Source organism: Diadema antillarum, unplaced genomic scaffold, assembly GCF_040938485.1.
Source record: "Diadema antillarum isolate AM-2024a unplaced genomic scaffold, OU_Dant_1.0 scf00000037, whole genome shotgun sequence".
Taxonomy (NCBI): Eukaryota; Metazoa; Echinodermata; class Echinoidea; order Diadematoida; family Diadematidae; genus Diadema; species Diadema antillarum.
In genome coordinates, this window is record NW_027270926.1 from 744,482 (window position 1) to 763,076 (window position 18,595).

Below are 18,595 nucleotides of genomic sequence, written 5' to 3' on the forward strand. Positions count from 1 at the left end.
ACGCATATTTCGCGCGTTGTTCGTATTTTTCCCCGTTTGTGATATTTTAAGCGGATAAATTGTACTGTACAAATGCTTGTGAGGATTGTACGGTATCGAGTTTGTATACATTTTCATGTCATTGTGACTATGTGCATGTGTGTGCAGTGTCGGAAGGTACGGTGCCAGCAGGGAGGTCCACCGAACCTCCCTGGTGCCAGTGCAGTGGCCGTGCCGCACCGTATATCGGCAAAGTGTGCGTGTTTTGTAGCTGTCCAGGGTCCCCATCCCCTGGGCCCTGTTTCATAAAGCTGATCGTAAAGTTACGAACAACTTACGAGCGACTGGTGATCAGTTCTGATGTGCCATACTTATCAGAATTTCCATAATTCAGCACAAGAACTGATCACCAGTCGCTCGTAAGTCACTCGTAACTTTACGAGCAGCTTTATGAAACACCCCCCTGGTCTGTTACGGCGATACATTCTATTTTGCAGAGAAAATGAATGCGCTTTTCCAGCAAATGTAGAATTATTAAATGGGTGTATCTACAAAATAAATAACTTTTCCACGGATTCTGGTTTGTCTCGTATTTCTGCGGGATACTTTTCTTCACGATGTAAATTCACGGACACAGCCGTGAGTGGTATCATCTGTAGTGTGTACTGTTATACAATCATTCATCATCCAAATAATGAGTGATTATCAAATGTCTTTTTAGAACATGAAGAAACATCTTTAAACGTTTAATGCTAGAATGCCATATCAGTATCATTTTGACATCCATCTGCTATTGTACAAGCCAGTTTCCAGTTGAATGTGCTACAATTGTACTGTGAAGAACTGCAGATATACATACCAGCTGTGTGGACACAAAAAAGTCACAAACACCAATAAATAAAGCAGTGTTTTGAATATCATGGAATTGATTTCAGTTGTACATTTGTTGAAAGACATGTTTTATACCTGTTTCAAATAATAGCACAATACATCAGAATTGCAAGTACACTGGTATCAGAAAAGCCACTAAATACCAGTATTAAGATGGTCATTTTCCCTTGACATCTGTAGTGGAAAGAAAAAGCAAATGTATTTCTGCATGCATGAAGTTTCATTTCAAGTATGGCACATATATCTATTTGTTTGAAAATGCACAGAGTGCAGGCAAGACGTTATACACTTGGGACCTGGTCTCATAACACAGCTACCAGAGTGATATTTCATTTCATAAATTGAATATAGAAAATTGTAAAGCCCTCTCTCGTTACCTTTCTCAGAATTACCGGACGAGAAACATATTACTTTCATTTTGACGATCCTTGAGAAAATAGTAAGATATCAAATAGTAAGGACCTCCCTCATCGCCTTGCTCAAAAAACTCGGACGAGAAACTACTTTCTTTTTTTACTTGGCCTAAGTAGAACCTACCACGTACCAGTGCCAGTAAAGTTAATCGGTAGGCCTACCGTACTCGGTATGTATTGTAGGCCTCTGATTTTTGGAAAATAGACTTCGAGTGGTAAACACCTCTACAAAAAGTTATCTTTTAGCATGGTGAAGAATCGCATTATAATTCCGGACACAATTTTACGAAATAAAATAATCAATGTCTTTCCTATCTTGTCCATACTCCAGAATCTCAATTTATTTTATAACCACGATTCAACATACACATTTGTACCATAATGATTTCCTATTAGTTGTACTGGTATTACATAGTATATTTGCATAGTCAAAAAGTTTTAAAATTTGTGTCATATTTCTCTCAAATACTGTAGATTTAACGGGACAATATGAAAACTTGTTATTGAGATTGCAGTGACAACAAATTTGCAATCAGGTGCTCAAGAAATGAAAGGTCGTGCTAGCAATTGAATGTCTTTTAAAGTACCAATCTTGTTTCAAATTTAAGATGTTGCCAGATTGAACTATTGTCAGAATAGCACTTGCAATGTGTTCTTTTATTTTGCAGATGAGGTGCACATCATGGCAACCATATGTTCCCTTTCAGCAAGCTCACTTCTCCTTAGAACTTTGTCAGGATCTTCTCAGGTAACTTTCTAAGCATGCATTGTCCCCATAGTTTTCACTCAGTTGAAAAAACAAAACAAAAAATGTGTACATCAATTTCATAAACACAAATTAAAAATCCTTTAAATCAGAACATGGCAGTATTAAACAAGGGAAACTGCTTTTTCTTACCATTGTCCTGAGATCTGTCACAAACAGTTTTAAAAAATACTTGTTTTGTGGTAGAATCCAGCAGTAGAATCTGAGCACAGAATTATGAAATAAATTCCTCATGAGTACACATTTACATAGTTTTGGAATTACTGCTTTTAAACTTTTTTGACAGACAGGATTTGCTAGTGAACACCGCGCTACCAGAAGTCTTCTGTCAAATTGATGATGAATGCTAATGAAAAAAAATAATGATAATAAAAAACACTTCACAATTAGTATCAATGAACTCGTGCTGAGGAGTACTTGAATGCTAATTAACACAAAACAAAAGGCCTATTAGCGGTTGCAACTAAAACTCGAACTGTCACTGCAGTCATATGTAATGTTAAATGTAGGAATGGAAAGGAAACATTGATACAGCCATCCACGTGTCCACTTAACTCTCCCATTACTAGAAAATTTACTTGCAATGTAATAAAGAAATGAAATATAAAACTTCAATAGAGTGGCCGCAGAGTAAATTTAAAGTTTATGCGACTTGTAAGCAAACATACATTGTAGTTTCAGATGACATGTAAGTAAGATCAATGTTCAATATATATGTGTGACCCTGCATCACAAAACCAACAAAAAGTCACCAGATATGGATTTTTACTTAAGAGTATATTCTTAAAGAGCAAACTTTAAGCTTTAAAATGATGTATAACACATATCAAATGGGCTCTTCTAACATATCTAAATGTTGCAAAGATAGCACACGTGCAGGAAAAGTGTGAACTGACAAAAGAGGCTCTGAAGCACAGGGTCTATTCAAGTGTTCAATCTTTACCAAGCCGTGCTATCTGTGCTATGAATGCGACAAAAAAAAAAAATGCAAAAACACAAAAAAAAACCAGGATGTAAACTACAGGAGGAACAGCAATGAAGAGTTATCAGATTAAGTTGAAATTGAGCATGCTTTAGTAACACATTCTGTCCATTATCCTTCCTAAAGTTATTTGAGTTGAAAGTGAAGAGTGTGTACAGGGTTTTTAAGAAATACAAAGGGGACTCATAAGGACACACTAATCACACTATTCTAATGAAAAAACATTTAAGATAAACTGCCAAAAAAAACCACACACTTTCATGTTCGTTTTATGATCCCAAATTTTAGCATGATGTAGAAGAAGACTTGATCTTTCAGGAAAATTTGAAAAAGTCATAGGTTGACCCATTTCACCTATTTTCAATCCTCGCACAAAATCAGTGCATGCAACTTTTTGTTTGTTTTGTGATGCACAGTTACATTTAAAAAAAAAAAATCTCTTTTGAACTACTCTATCTGCAGTTGTCATGTATAACGAGAAGCAGGTTTGCCGTGTATTCCCAGCTGACGAGGTCATGTGCTGCGTGTCGACAAAAAGGGAGGAACGTCGACCACCAGGTCAAGAACAGTATTGGAACACATTCTCATGTCAAAGTAGCTTGGCATGCTCTAGAACACACTAAATGTGGTATTAAGAGTGGTCTACCGCCCTTTTATCGCTCAGCACTTCTGGGATGCACCAGCACAGGACTGTTACAAAGTTCGAGGGGCTCTCTTTACCTCGAGCAGGTTGCTGCATTTTCAATTGGAGTATCCGTCTCCGAGGGGAACACAATGTACATCCCAACACCGACGGAGAAGTGTTATGAGTTCCTGGAATACATCCATGATACTGCAGGGCTACCGTGGTGGCTCACCATCCTTGCCACGACACTGCTCTTCCGTGGTGCCATCGTGTTCCCGTTCACCGTCTGGCAGCAACGCATTCTGGCACGGATAGAAAATGCGCAGCCGCTGATCAATGCCTATGTGGAGCAGATCAAACAGCAGTTGGCAATCATGGCCAAGGAAGAGGGTTGGTCCCAGCGGAAGATGGCCAAAGCTTTCAGTAATGAGGTGAGGTCAAACTATTTCCTGTGCAAACAGTTTGAGCTTTTAGAAGGGAGCAGTAGTAGTAAATACTACAATTATGCATATTTCTCTCTCTTTAAATCAAGCATCAAATCAGATCAGCAAATCTGCAAGCAGCTTGAGCTAAAGGGATCAATAATCGAAAGCATCACAGTTACGCGTATATCTCTCTTTAAATTATACATCAAATCAGATTAGCAAATCAGCTCTTTCAATATGTAAGCTCCTTTACTAGCCCAGTAGGACAACCTGGAAATGTGGTGAGTTATCATGCTGTCCTCTGCAGTATGAAGCAAAGCTCTAAACTTACTGTGTTTAGGTCATGTAATGGAAATGTTACATGTGATGGAACCACAAAGAGGTATGCTAATTATTTTTCGTCCCACTTGTGGCAAAATGCAAACTAGTGCGAATCATATTATCCCACATGTGCACGCACATACACACACAAAAAACAAACAAACAAACAAACAAAACACCTATTTCAAAGAAGGCAAAAGATTATACAAACAATACAATCGTACCTTTTTTTTTATGGGTTAGTCTGGCTGACAAGCATTTTCAGCAAATGGTATCATCCAGGTACATTGCCCCATATGGAAAGAGATACACTTGTCTGGACAAACAAATACTGTAAACGTGGAAATTTTCGCGGATTTCGCGCTACGTTCGGCTAGCGCGAATTCAAAAACGCGCGAATATATCTTCACAATTTTCTATGCACATTTTGAACGGGATAAATTGTGTGCACTTCATCGATGATACTGCTACGTAGTACAATGTACAGGCATGTTTACGCTACTAGTACTGTGCGAAGAGACGATAGATTGCTGTGTACTGTAGCATGTATGTGTGCACCGCACGCACCGATGCTACATTCCCCCGTGACTACGGTACTACAGTCACAGCTGTACTACGTATTTGAGTGCTTGTACTCGCAGTCGAGCCGCTCGCTACGTCGCTTGTCGTACGCTGGCATAGCAAGCTATGTAGCAGAGGCTTTGGATGAAAGAAGTGAATGTGTACTACCGTAAAGTAACCTGCTGCGGAGCGCGAATTTAAGAACCCGCGAATACGTTTTCGAGCCGCTCAGCGCGAAAAATTAATCGCGCGAAAATATTGACGTTTACAGTATCTGGTTTACAGATTTTAAATGCTAGCCAACTCTGCTCTATGAGAACGCTTAATCGCAATTGTACATGTCCGTTTGGAATATGATCTGGTAATCCCCATACTACAAAGATTTTGCGAAAACAAAGGCCACAAAATAATAGTTATTGATATCTGACAAAGTTTGTTTTTTAGCTCACCTGAGCCAAAGGCTCAAGTGAGCTATTGCGATCGCCCTTCGTCCGGCGTCCGTCGTGCGTCGTGCGTCGTCCGTCGTCCGTCGTCCGTCGTCCGTCGTCCGTCGTCCGTCGTCCGTCGTGCGTAAACTTTTTACATTTTCATCTTCTTCTTGAAAACCCCATGACCGATTTTCATCAAACTTGGCAGGTAGCATCCCTAGGGGGTTAGGAACTCAATTTGTTAAAATGGGCACCATGCCCCACCCAGGGGGCCCCCAGGGGGGCCCAAACCCCCCAAAATTAAGGAATCTGTAAAAATCTTCTTCTCTAGAACCAGAAGTGATAGAGCGAAGTTAATACTATGAGTTAGTACATTGATGACTGTAGTTTCAAGTTTGTTCATGGCAGAATCAGGGGTGCCCCCCTTGGGACCCAGGGGAGGGGGGTGGGGAAGGGTTCTAATGGGGCCTAAATTGTACATTTTCATCTTCTTCTTGAGAACTCCATGACCCATTTTCACCAAACTTGGCAGGTAGCATCCCTAGGGGGTTAGGAACTCCATTTGTTAAAATGGGCACCATGACCCACCCAGGGGGCCCCCAGGGGGCCCAAACCCCCCAAAATTAAGGAATCCGCAAAAACCTTCTTCTCTAGAACCAGAAGTGATAGAGCTAGGTTAATACTATGAGTTAGCACATTGATGACTGTAGTTTCAAGTTTGTTCATGGCAGAATCAGGGGTGCCCCCCTTGGGACCCAGGGGGGGGGGGGGGTGGGGGTGAGGAGGGGTCCTAATGGGGCCTAAATTGTACATTTTTATCTTCTTCTTGAGAACCCCATGACCCATTTTCACCAAACTTGGCAGGTAGCATTCCTAGGGGGTTAGGATCTCAATTTGTTAAAATGGGCACCATGCCCCGCCCAGGGGGCCCCCAGGGGGCCCAAACCCCCCAAATGAAGGAATCTTTAAAAATCTTCTCTAGAATCAGAAGTTATAGAGCTGAGATAATACTATGAGTGAGTACATTAATGACTGTAGTTTCAAGTTTGTTCATAGGAGATCCAGGGGTGCCCCTCTTGGGGGTAGGGGGGAGGGGGTGGTTGGAAGGGTCCAAATGGGGGCCTGAATTGTACATTTTCATCTTCTTCCTGAAAACCTCATGATGGATTTTTGTCAAACTTGGCAGGTAGCATCCCTAGGTGGTCAGGATCTCAATTTATCAAACTGGGCACCATGCCCCACCCAGAGGGCCCCAGGGGGCCCCAATTCCCCCAAATTAAGGAATCTTGAAAAATTGGACCCTTATTGTACATTTTCATCTTCCACTTGAGAATGCCTCGTCAAATTTTGGTAGAGCTGTGAATAATTTAGATTAGTGACTGCGTGAAAGGTGAACTTGCGATACTCAGGTGAGCACTAGACCCGCGGGTCTCTTGTTTAGTATAGATATGAGGTGTAGGTTATTCACTATCAGAATGGCACTGGTGTTTAATTTCAAGCAATGCACAGAGATTTGACATCAGCTCAAAAAACTGATATGTCCAAATTCACTCAAAAGTTATTTGTATAGAATATTTGAAATGAGGTCTTTTATATATATGCATGTATATATTCAGTGTTGATATTAATTGTTTTCATGAACATTTTTCTAAAATTTTTCATCAGCTAACAAGCAAAAAACCAAAACAAAACAAAACAAAAAAAGGCCTTCAGCGGCAGTTTTCTGATACAACTTCTAGGGTTAATCGGCTTGAAAGCAAAAACAATAAAAGCTTAACAACATTTTGCTGGTGCCACTTCCAGGGTTAAAAAGTGAAAGACCCCAGGTTGTTAGACCTTATGTATTCCTATGTATTATATTTAAAAAGAGGGGAAAAAAAAGAAGATGGTTGCACCAGACCTGATATGGGTCCATTCCCCTCCCCCTTGACCTCCTGTATTACTTGTGATCAAGGGGTTTGTTTCATGAAAGTCTTGTGAGAGACTTTTGCTCATACATGAAAGGCTCACTTCTTTCTCTTTTTTCTCATAAACACACTTACAAGATATGTCATGAAATGGATTTGAAAGTTTCTTATAGCTATCCATGAGCGACTTTGGCCATTTTGAGATTCATTTAAAGAATTTTATGTGATGAATTCATGAAATAGGGCCCACATCCAGTAAGTGACTGCGACTGACAAATTGCTTTAAACCCTTTTGCTGACGCAGGTGCGACTGGTGGTGTCCAACATTCATTTTCGGAATCGCTGCAGCTCCCACAAGCTGACATACCTCCCGTTCTGGCAAGCAGGCATCTGGCTCTCCATGACAACGGCCATTGGGCAGATGACTGGAAAGCAACCTGACTTATTTTCCACAGGTGCAGCATCACTTACAAGGCATAGTTTAGATAATCTTTCACCTATCCCGAACACAGAGTAAGGAAGATAATTTATTATTTATTTTTTGTGTGTGCAAAGAATAGAAATTGTTCCTTTCAGAAGCAGTGAGAATCCTCACATGAAAATCATTTCCTACATCAGAAGACACATTCACTAAGTGAAGTATATTGTACTTTCGTTAATGCTTCATCCAAGAAAAAGTGAATGAATAAGTGAATGAAGAACTATAAGTGTCATTGACAGATCATGCATGACCTGTGATTTTTTAATTGTTTCTTTGAGGCTCATACGTGCCTTTGAAGTCCAGTCACAACATGAGAAAATAATTTCCAGTATTTCTTGGCTTTGTTCACACTCTATTAATATGACTGCAGGCTAGTATAGATAGGAAGAGACATTGATTAGTGCTATCCATGAGTGCAATAGTATTGTGTATCATTGCTATCACAGCATGATCACTGATATACAAATAAAAAAACAATACCTGTTCTGTTAATGATGCTCACCCAGCATTGTCAAATATCACATTTTGTCACTTGCACAGTCGTTCAGTTTAAAGGACAAGCCCACCTTCATAGGCATGTGGATTGAGTGAATGGAGCAACATTAGTAGAACACATTGGTGAGAGTTTGAGTAAAATTGGACAACCCATTCAAAAGTTATGAATTTTTGAAGTTTCTGCTCACTTACTGCTGGATGAGAAGACTACTACAGCTTGTGATGTCACATGTGTACAACAATATAAAGAACATGTAAAGAAAATGCAGCATATTCTCACTTTTCTCGTACAATAAAAGAACACTTGACTTGCCTCTTTCAGAGGGCAGGGGGAATAATATTACCCTTAACATACATCAGTGACAGAGTTAGGAAATGTGCACTTAAAAAAAAAATTGTGAAATTCTCTTTACATTTTCCTTATATCATTGTACAAATGTGACATCATAGACTGAAGTAGTCTTCCTCATCCAGCAGTGACTGCACAGATAACTTAAAAATCCATAACTTTTGAATGGATTGTCTGATTTTCCCAAGACTTTCACTTGTGTGTTCTAATAATATTGCTGCATCCACTTAATCCACATGTATATGAAGGTATATTGTCCTTTAAATTATAGATACCAATCTTACATACAAGTAGCTATAGCATTTCTAAGAAAAAAAAATGTTGGTTTTAAAAGCAGGGTATGTAGTTGGGTAACAGCTTTACCATAATAGTGTTACATGTTGCAAGTATGCAAATGTGATTGAATGCAGTGAAGGACTTTGGTTGAAATTAGGTAATGCTAGCTGCTCATTGTGTGTCACTACGAATACCTCCTTGTGATACCCTTATCAAACCAGAATTGGACATAGATGTTCTACCGGCATTGGCCACAGAGGGCGTGCTCTGGTTCACGGATCTCATGCAGACAGACATGGCTCTTGCTGTCTTACTGGGCATCGTCAACATCACTTTAGTTGAGGTATGGCAAGTCTTGTGATGACATTTTGAAGTGATGTGACCTTATTATACTATTACAGGGAGAAAACTGCTGTCGAGTTGAAATACACTTAAATCATTATGGGGTGGGGGTGGAATAAAGGAAAAATCTCTATGGCTAAATATTATTTAGTCATCAAGAGAAAGATATCAGGATTTGCTATTGTCCACATTATATGATAGCTTGCCACTGCTACTACACATTAAACCATTAGAATAAAAAAGAAAATATACAAATTATCATACTTATACACCTGTACTTATATTTCCTATGCAATGGCCATCTACACTTACAGTGAAAAAAAAAAAAGCTTTTAATAAATTCTAAACATTTACATGTGGGGGAATGTTCTTTTCTGTCATTAGTTTGTGTTTTTCTTCTTTGAAGTTTAAAGAAATCCATAGTTTTCTCTCATTGATTTCCACTGAGGACTGGAAAGGGATGATGTCAGCTCAATACCTTTTTACAGGCAGTATATGACAGCTCCTATATCTTTCTGATATACGATTTTAGTGAGCGGATAGATGTGGTGCTACTTAGCATAGGTTCATATTGTGAGCAAATTGGTCCTTCCTTGAATACCCGGGCTGCTGGGTCTTTAGAATTCCCCCAAAATTGCCCGCTGAAACAATATTGCCATCTGTAAAACTTTGTCCAAGGAATGTATAACCACCAACACATTTTGAGGTGGTACATGCCATCAGATTTTCAAACATGTCATTTCTACAAGTTCTTGCCCATCGTGTGAAGCTGATATTGCACATTATCAAGGTGTACTGTAGACCTATTTGGAGACTAATGCGATATAGTGGAGGCATACCAGCTGCCATAGCAGTATGATAACCTGCTTCTAAACAATTTCAAAAGCTGTTAAGCCTCAATTCTCTCGGAAAGCAGCTTTTTCATTGTGTTACCAAAAATATTTACATATAGAGAGAGAATCACAAACAGTTGCATTTAGAGAGGAGCCAGAAACCTAGCTATTATGATAATATTTGCGCTTATGGAGGGGGTTCGTACGTATAAGTGAGCTACATTATTTTATTGTGCCTTTTTTCTTTGCTATCTTGACTCCAATCAATCTCAAGTATCATTTACAATATTTTTTTTGTGTGTGTTAAGTACTGGCATGAAGAGGCCTTGAGAATCATTTTGAAGGTATTTTTAGCACAATAACCAAATCTACATCTCCCTCATTTTATGGTCATTTCAAGCACAACTTAAGCGCTAATCATCATGTCGATCTGATGCCCTTTTTGTCCTTGAAAGATGTAGTTGTTTTAGATACATCGGGTAGCACTCTACACGCTATGTTGTATGTGAACACAATCATTAGGTTACTGGTTTCTTAACCTGTTGAGGACAAGTTCCGAGTATACAGTCAAACCTGTCTATAGCGGCCACCCAAGGGAAACGGAAATAGTGGCCATTATAGACAGGTGGCTGCTATAGACAGGTTATCCAACTATATGTGTGAATTGCCTATACATGTGCACGTACATGTATTATTGTTGTATACATCTATAAGTACTTAGTGTACATGTGCAGGGCTCGACACTAACGGTGGCCCGGTGGCCCGGGGCCACCAAAATTGAAAGTCGGGCCACCAAATTTCCAAAAAGGGCAAATTTGGTGGCCCGCCTCGGGCCACCAAAATTTTTTGAAAAGTACGTCAATTAATTCGTAACTTTTTGCGCCGGAAATTAGCAGTTATATTTGTTTAAAGGATGGATGAAAAGGACTGAATGAGTGCCTGAGAGTGAGTGTTGCGAGTTTGTTGAGGTTTATTTATGAGTAGATGTATGTCCAACTTCCAATTCTTACTACGACTGGATAAATCTTAGATATTTGACTCATTAAAAAAAACAGGACTTTTAATGTTTTTTAATTGGTTTTTTTTTTCGGGGCCACCAAATTTTTCTCTCGGGCCACCAAAAATTTGAAATTGAGGATTTCGGTGGCCCAGTCGGGCCACCAAACAAAAAAGTTAGTGTCGAGCCCTGATGTAGGCTACATGCATACGTATGCACATGTGTGTTTCATGCATTGAACAATGCCCTTGTTTATGAAATTGTGCACAGTAGCATATTATACAGTCGTGAAGAAGGCTTAACACTAGCGCATTATTATGACTGAATAATTGATGAATGCAGCGGTGGTGATCACTTAACGTTGCCCATGAAAAACTGGAACAGCCACAAATCAGAAAAACACGCTGAGTTTCTCGTAGTGTTGGTATCTTATCCAAGTTACGTCTCTATTTACCAAAAGAAACCTTAATTACTCTGTATAATGCCATAGTTATGCCTCATTTAATGCACTGTAATGTAGCTTGGGGAAATACTTATAAGACTCATATAGATAAGTTGATTGTTCTTCAGAAAAAAGCTGTAAGGTATATTACAAATTCAAACTATAGAAGTCCAAGTGTGCCATTGTTTATTCAACTTCATATTTTGCCATTTGAAAAATTAGTTATCTTGAGTTGCTTGATTTTTATGTTTAAGACACAAGGTGATCCAAAATCTTTCATGAAGGATGCGTTTGTGTTAAATTCTACCGTTCATGCTTATAATACGCGTAAAAGTAATCTCATTCATCAACCCTTTGTAAGAACTCAAACTGCCCAAAATTCATTTGTATATGTTTGTATTAGAGAATGGAATAATTTGCCGTTGAGAATTAGGTCAGCCTCAACACTATCCAACTTTAAACGTACATGTCGCATTTATCTTGAGGGAAATTTGTAAAACAAGAATTGATCAGGGAAGCTGAATTTAAAAGTATAGTAAAATCTAAAGTATCTTTCTGCAATTTCATGTGAACTACATGTATGTGCATGAGCGTTTTTGTGACACGTGTTTGTGTGATTGAATGTGTGTGTGTGTGTGTGTGTGTGTGTGCTTCTGTTGCATCTGTCCTTGTGTTGCATCTGTCCTATGTAAATATGTTACTATTATACTTCTTGTTAATATGTTTAAAACTTTAGTATGTTTTGTTTTATATGTTTATCCGGGACCCCTTTTTTTTTACAAGCTCTGCTTCTTTTGGGGTCCCAAACCATTCATTATTCTTAATGCTGTATCTTTTTGTAAAATGTCAAATGTTCAATGAATTGGTTAGATAAACTTGAACTTGAACTGAACTCTGTGGCCGCTATAGACAGGTTAGAATCTACCGCGGGAAACAAAATTTGTGGCCGCTGGCCACGTTAGACAGGTGGCCGCTATACACAGAGTCTTTAATAACAGGGCCTTTCTCTCGGGGGGATTTTTCAGTGGCAGCTATAGAGAGGTGGCCGCTAGAGATAGGTGGCCCCCAAGGCAGGTTTGACTGTATTCAGGCAAGTGTCTATGGGAAATTTGTGTTGTAGTAAAAAAAATCAGCCCATCCTCAATGGGTTAAAAGAGTGAACTCTAGGCTGTGTGATGTTCCTGATGATGTACTCTTTTCTCTTCAGCTGTCGGCTCTTAGAAGAGGACCACTCACACGTACTCAGCACTATCTGCAGAATGTTTTCAGGGTTGTAGCCGTCGGGTCTATACCAGCAGCTGCTCTGATGCCGGCTGTGAGTTTCACTTGAGATTTGTCCACCATATAGCCACCAGTTGTGGAATTTGTACACTGTTCATGTAATGCAGCCCAAAAGTGAACTGAGCAATTTTCTGTGCTGTTTTCAGTATTCTTTTGTTTCTTATGCTGTTCTGTCATTTCCCTTTAATGGCTGATTTCATTTTCCGACTTTTTTTCTTTTCTTTTTTTTTCGTGGGGGGGGGGGGGGGAGTTGGGGGAATGATTGTTTTTTTAGAAAATTGATGTGACTACCAATGCGCTTACTTCAAATATGAAAGGCTCAGTAATGGCCTGTGCGAATACATACCTGTAACACAACAGTTACACATTACACATAGCAGGTTCAGTTACTGCACAGAGAATAGCAGGTAGTTAATTTTGTTTTAGAGAAAATGAAAAAAAAAAAATCAAAAAGAAAACAAAATATATTCAATGGAATATGAGTTTTCAAGACAGACATCAGAGTTGGATTCTCTTTTATTGTAGTTGAAAAAAAGATACTGTTACGACTGTCATATTAAAAGAAACCCCTTTTTGTGTTGTGTCATGGTTTTTGTGTGTTTGTGTGTGTGTGTGTGTGTGCATATTATGTGCAGTGGAAAATTCGGAACATTTCTAATGCTTTTAAAAGATTAAGGTTTGCCCTTTGTAGCCTTCAGTTTCGTTAGTAATTCTATGGATTGTTTTAAGCTGGGGAGAAACGCAGTTTTGATCCTTCAGGATAAAACCATGTCATTATGTTTGTTTGAAGTTGCCTCAGTTCAATATTATGATGTAGATAATTGTAGTGGATGAATGGAGTGCAGTTCTAAATCTAGTTCTGTATTAATGCCTTGTGGGGTCAGGATGTGGTGATTTAAGTTATGACAGGTCAAAGAGGCTATAGGCATAGGCACTCATTTTGAGTAGTGGAATGAAGCAGCCAAAAGTAAGTTAAATACAAATTCATTGTTTTCCATCCACTGCAGGCTGTGAGCTTTTACTGGTTGGTATCCAGTACCATTGGTCTCGGACAGTTGGCCCTCCTGAGAACACCAGCCATCCGGCGCGCTGTCGGCATCCCGCATGCCCCGAGCGAGATGAAGCACCCCCTCCAGGAGATGCAAACTGCACTGAAGGCCAAGTACGCCAAGAAAGCCTTCTGAGGATAAAATGACACGATCACAGCGAATGTCGTCTGGCATGAAAGGACAGTGAAGAAAGTCCGGACCGAATCAAGAGTGCGTGTGTAGAGTGTAGTCACCTCAACTCCACCGGCTCTTTTGATACTCTTTCTAACTCCTGTGACTACAAGATGAGATTGTGAATAGATCTAGATACCATTGAAAACTATGGCAACGTGATGTTTGATGGTTCTGTGATGTTATCAGGGTTGAGTGAAAAAAAAAAATGGAAGTGAGTCTGACTTTTGACATCCTGAAGGTGACCTCTTAAGATATTCAAAATTAAGGCACCTGTGTGGAGTGGTGTTGTCCAGCCCTTGGTGTTGGCGGACATTGCATGCATGGATTTGTCAGTGGCGGATCAAGGGAGGACCGCAACCGGCGCACGCCCCCCCCCTTTATTTTTTGTTGAAACAAAAGAAATAAAGAGAAAAAAATGGGGGAGGGTTGCGTGCGCCCCCCCCCTTTAATTTTGTAAACGCGCCCACTCTTTATGGAATTCCTGGATCCGCCCCTGTTTGTGGCCATGGCTAATTATGATGCTGTTTATAATTGCCAATGAGGACCAGTGGCAAAGTTACTTGTATGATGTACCCTAAAATTGGATATTTTTGCGCTGGTTTCTGATTGCACGAAAATTTCAACACAGCGAAAATGTCCATGTTTACAGTGTTGTGTGTAGTGCTATGGCTTCAAGGTCGTCGATCCTTATTCATCTTTGGAAAACTTACTGCAGCTATTTGACTGTTTCATCAAATAATTGGTGATAATTTCTTGCAAGTTGCATCGTGAGAGATGTGTGCATGGAATCGGTAGGGGAAGGGTGGGGAGGGGGAGGGGGTTGCCCCTCGGTGCGATCTCTTGCACTCCCTTGATACAGTGCACTCCCGTTATAACGAACACGGTTATAACGAAATTCCGGTTATAACGAAGTAAAAATTTGGGCTGCAATGACATCCACTCTATGTATTTCTATTGTTTATTTGTTCGGTTATAACGAAATTCCGATATAACGAAAGAAAACTGCCGGTCCCGAGGACTTCGTTATAACGGGAGTCCACTGTATAGTGAATTGACACAGACAGAGTAAGGACAATGATGCTGATTATAAGTATTTACTTTGCTGCACTTCTATGACTTCCATCAACTAAAAACTTGGTCGGGCTTGGAGCTTTCCATAAAAGGTTTCTTGACCTTTTCATAGTGCTGCTTACTGGTAACACTGAGTTATGTGGCTGTACTGGGTAAGGGTCAAAACATTGTCACTGTGATTCATATTGTTAAATTGAGAGACCCATAGAAATGAATCCCAACATGAAATGGCTCCATTGCAGCTCATAGAAGAGATGAAGATCTATCTCTGATTATGCATGCTGTATGGTTTGTTACACTTCATGAGGCACTGAGGCTCAGATTTACCGACAATTATAGGTCCAGTATTTATCACCATTGTTAGCAAACTTTCTTACTACAGTGCATTGTGATTGAAATGGGTAAGATTGTTTTATGAGGGTGCTTTAGTGTATGTTGCTAGGTGAGGCTGCAGAGATTTTAATACAAGTACCATGCATAAAATGTTAATTGCTTCTAATGGGAAGAAAATCTATGAAAGAATGATACCCTATATCATGTGTGAGGGATGATTCTCATTGTCTTATATGACCCCCCAAAAAAGAAAGAAAATAAGTTGTGACACGGGTTCAAATTCCTGGGTTGTTCCTTCTCTGTAATTTGGTGTTCATAATGATAGTTATCAAATGTACATCTTATTCATGGAGAGGGACAGCAAAAGAAAGTCTCTGTAACTACACTCACTCCACAAAACAAAAATTCCCTTAATTATTTCTTGTTGTCATCATTGATGTTAATGATTATTGATACTGAAATGATGACAACAATGATTGTATGTACAAGGAATCACTGTGCAAGAAAAGTCATTCATTTCACAATTGATGAAGTAAGATGAAGTACATATTCCCACACGTCTTGCATTTGACCATTTTATGATCTTGTTGATGCATTAAATCTCAATTTGCAAATAATCACATGGAAGCAGATCAGTTTTTCTTCAGTTTGCAGTGGTATGTGTATTAACCTCATCTTGATAATGGCAAGTATACACCGTTACATTTGACACAAGTGGGACTTGAGGTATGCTCTATTATGGTTCAGTCAGAAGAATTTATCTGAAATCTTCACATCCACGTTCAAACGCAGACGAGAATGAAGGAGAGTACATGTGAGTATTATTCTGTTTTTAGAGTCTTGGCTACAACTCTTGTATGATGTCTTTCAACTTTAAGGGAAATTGTACCCCAAGTGAATGTGTGGATTCAGTGAACGCTCTTATGTTAGTACCGTGTAGAAACATTCTGTGAAGTTTAAGGGAAATGGACAATCCGTTCAAGTTACAAATTTGAAGAAAAAAAACAACAACCAAACATTCAATTAAAACAAAAAAAAATCGAAATGCCATCAATGAGAATTGAGAAAGCTACCACAATTTATGTCACAGTATGGGAATAATAAAAATATGAATAGAATTAAATAGAGTATATTCAATATTCCCAGCATAGAGCGCACTTAACCTTTCTCTTTTTAGAACACAGGAGGAATAAGGTTATAATTACCCGCAACATATGTCTGGAACAAATTAAGAGAGTGTGCTTTTCTGAAACTGTAAAGAATTAAGTGAATCCGTGTAAAATTTGTTTAGGGACAATTCCTTTTCGAAAGCAAATGCAGGAAAATTATTTGAGATGGCTTCCATTCTTCAATTGTCAATCAGGGTGCTGTCAACCCCTTGAAGACGAGTCCCAAGAATGCTCGGGCAGGTGTCTATGGGAAATGCGTGGTATACACTTTAGCAAAAATCAGTCCGTCCTCGATGGGTTTTGAGTTCGGTACTAGTGCATAAAGTCGAGCCCCTTCCTCGACGGTCAGATATAAAGCTATTTTTACCACAATACTTGATTCCAAACACTGATGTGATCCTTGGAAGAGCACTCAAGCTTAGATAATAGATCTTATGATTTACTTATAGTGAATGCCTTGAATACCTCATAGCAGATCTACCCCGGGGGCTTGCCCTGTTAATGACCTCCATTTCAGGTCCCAGGAGAGGGTATTACTAATTGTTATTGCTCTCTTACTGAATTTCAACGTTATATGGGAGTGAGAATTACCAGTCATTCACAGTCTTTTGATGTTTTAACTCTATTTTAACTGATTGACCCCCCCCCCCCCCCTCGACATTTCGCGCCGCGATTCCGTAACGCTCATAGATTTTGCCGCGTTGTTTCATGACTTTTTCATTGAAGTCTCCCGCATATGTTGAGACCAAATTTGCGACGTCCGGGTACACTGTTCTGAAGTTACGCAATGTTTTGCATATGCGTGTCAGCCCAAAAACAGCTCAAATTCATGATTTCGTGTGCAAATCCAATGCAAATTGTTTCTTTTTTAATTGATATAAATTAGATTATTTCAACTTTTGAACATTGAAATTAATCAATTCTAATGTAGATAAGCTTGAAAAAGTGCCTGCAACAAATTTTGGCAAAAAAAACAATAGAAAACAAAAGGTCAAAACACAATAGAATACATAAGAAATTAACAAAACAAAAAACAAAAGAAACTGATTTTGATTGCACTATTTTTTTCAAGAAAATTGTTTGATGCATCTTGAACTCTGACACAAAAATTTAGCAATCCTTCATTCATTTTGATGGAGTTATAGGTGAAAATATGATTTCATGCATAAATTTGCATAATTGCTTTATTAAGAAAAATAAAATCAACATTTTTCTATTGTATGACCCAACGGCGTAAATCCGTACTGAGGAGTGGGGCGATGATCGGCGATAGTCACCATCACCACAATTACAAGCCCATAACCGGACCGGCGCAGCCCTTGGGGGGGGGGGGGGGGGGGGGAAGCTTGCCCCCCCCCCCCCCCCCCCCCACACACACACACACACACTTTATGTACAGGGATCAATGTCCCACTCTTTTCCATGCAAAGTGGGAGGGTAGTGGCAGCAAAAATATGAAGACTTTTTGTTCTTGTTTTTGTTTGTTTGTTTGTTTGTTTGTTTTTGGTTGTCAGCCGACTTTCGGCGGGAAATCGGACCTTAAAAGTATGAAGACTTTTTTGTTGTTGTTTCTCTTGTCTTGTGTTGTTCTTTCTTCTTGACTGACAGGCGATTTTGACACCCCTCCCCCCCCCCCCTTTCAAAAACGTAGCGCAGCCCTGAATAATGGCCAAATAAATTCAATAAAATGCTAATATGGATATCCATTTCTTTGTATGTAATAACGCAGTGGATATTTTCCTGTAGTTATTGATTGTATTCTTCAATTTTTTTGATTTAAGTCAATAAAGCAATCATCCCAGGGGCATCGTTCCGTTTTAATGATGGGGGGTGGGGGAGGGACTTTGAGTTTAAATATCTGTGCGAGGGAGCGGAGCGGCCTAGCGGTTGGAGGGTGTGGGAGGGGGGTATTCCACACGAGGAAAATTTGACATTTTCAGACCTGAAATTCAGCGATCTGGTGCACACTTTTGGTGAGATTTGGGATTTTTTCCTATCATAAAAC

General features: G+C 39.4%; 1 protein-coding gene across 1 annotated transcript; it reads left to right on the top strand.

Annotated features, from left to right (window-relative positions):
- Nucleotides 1-1,954: 1,954 nt before the first annotated feature.
- LOC139708738 (cytochrome c oxidase assembly protein COX18, mitochondrial-like) lies at nt 1,955-14,357 on the top strand. Its single transcript, XM_071620674.1, has 6 exons — nt 1,955-2,031; nt 3,494-4,087; nt 7,603-7,753; nt 9,121-9,242; nt 12,721-12,828; nt 13,802-14,357. The coding sequence occupies exons 1-6, from the start codon at nt 1,966-1,968 to the stop codon at nt 13,976-13,978; spliced, it is 1,218 nt and encodes a 405-aa protein (XP_071476775.1). The 5' UTR covers nt 1,955-1,965; the 3' UTR covers nt 13,979-14,357.
- Nucleotides 14,358-18,595: the final 4,238 nt, after the last annotated feature.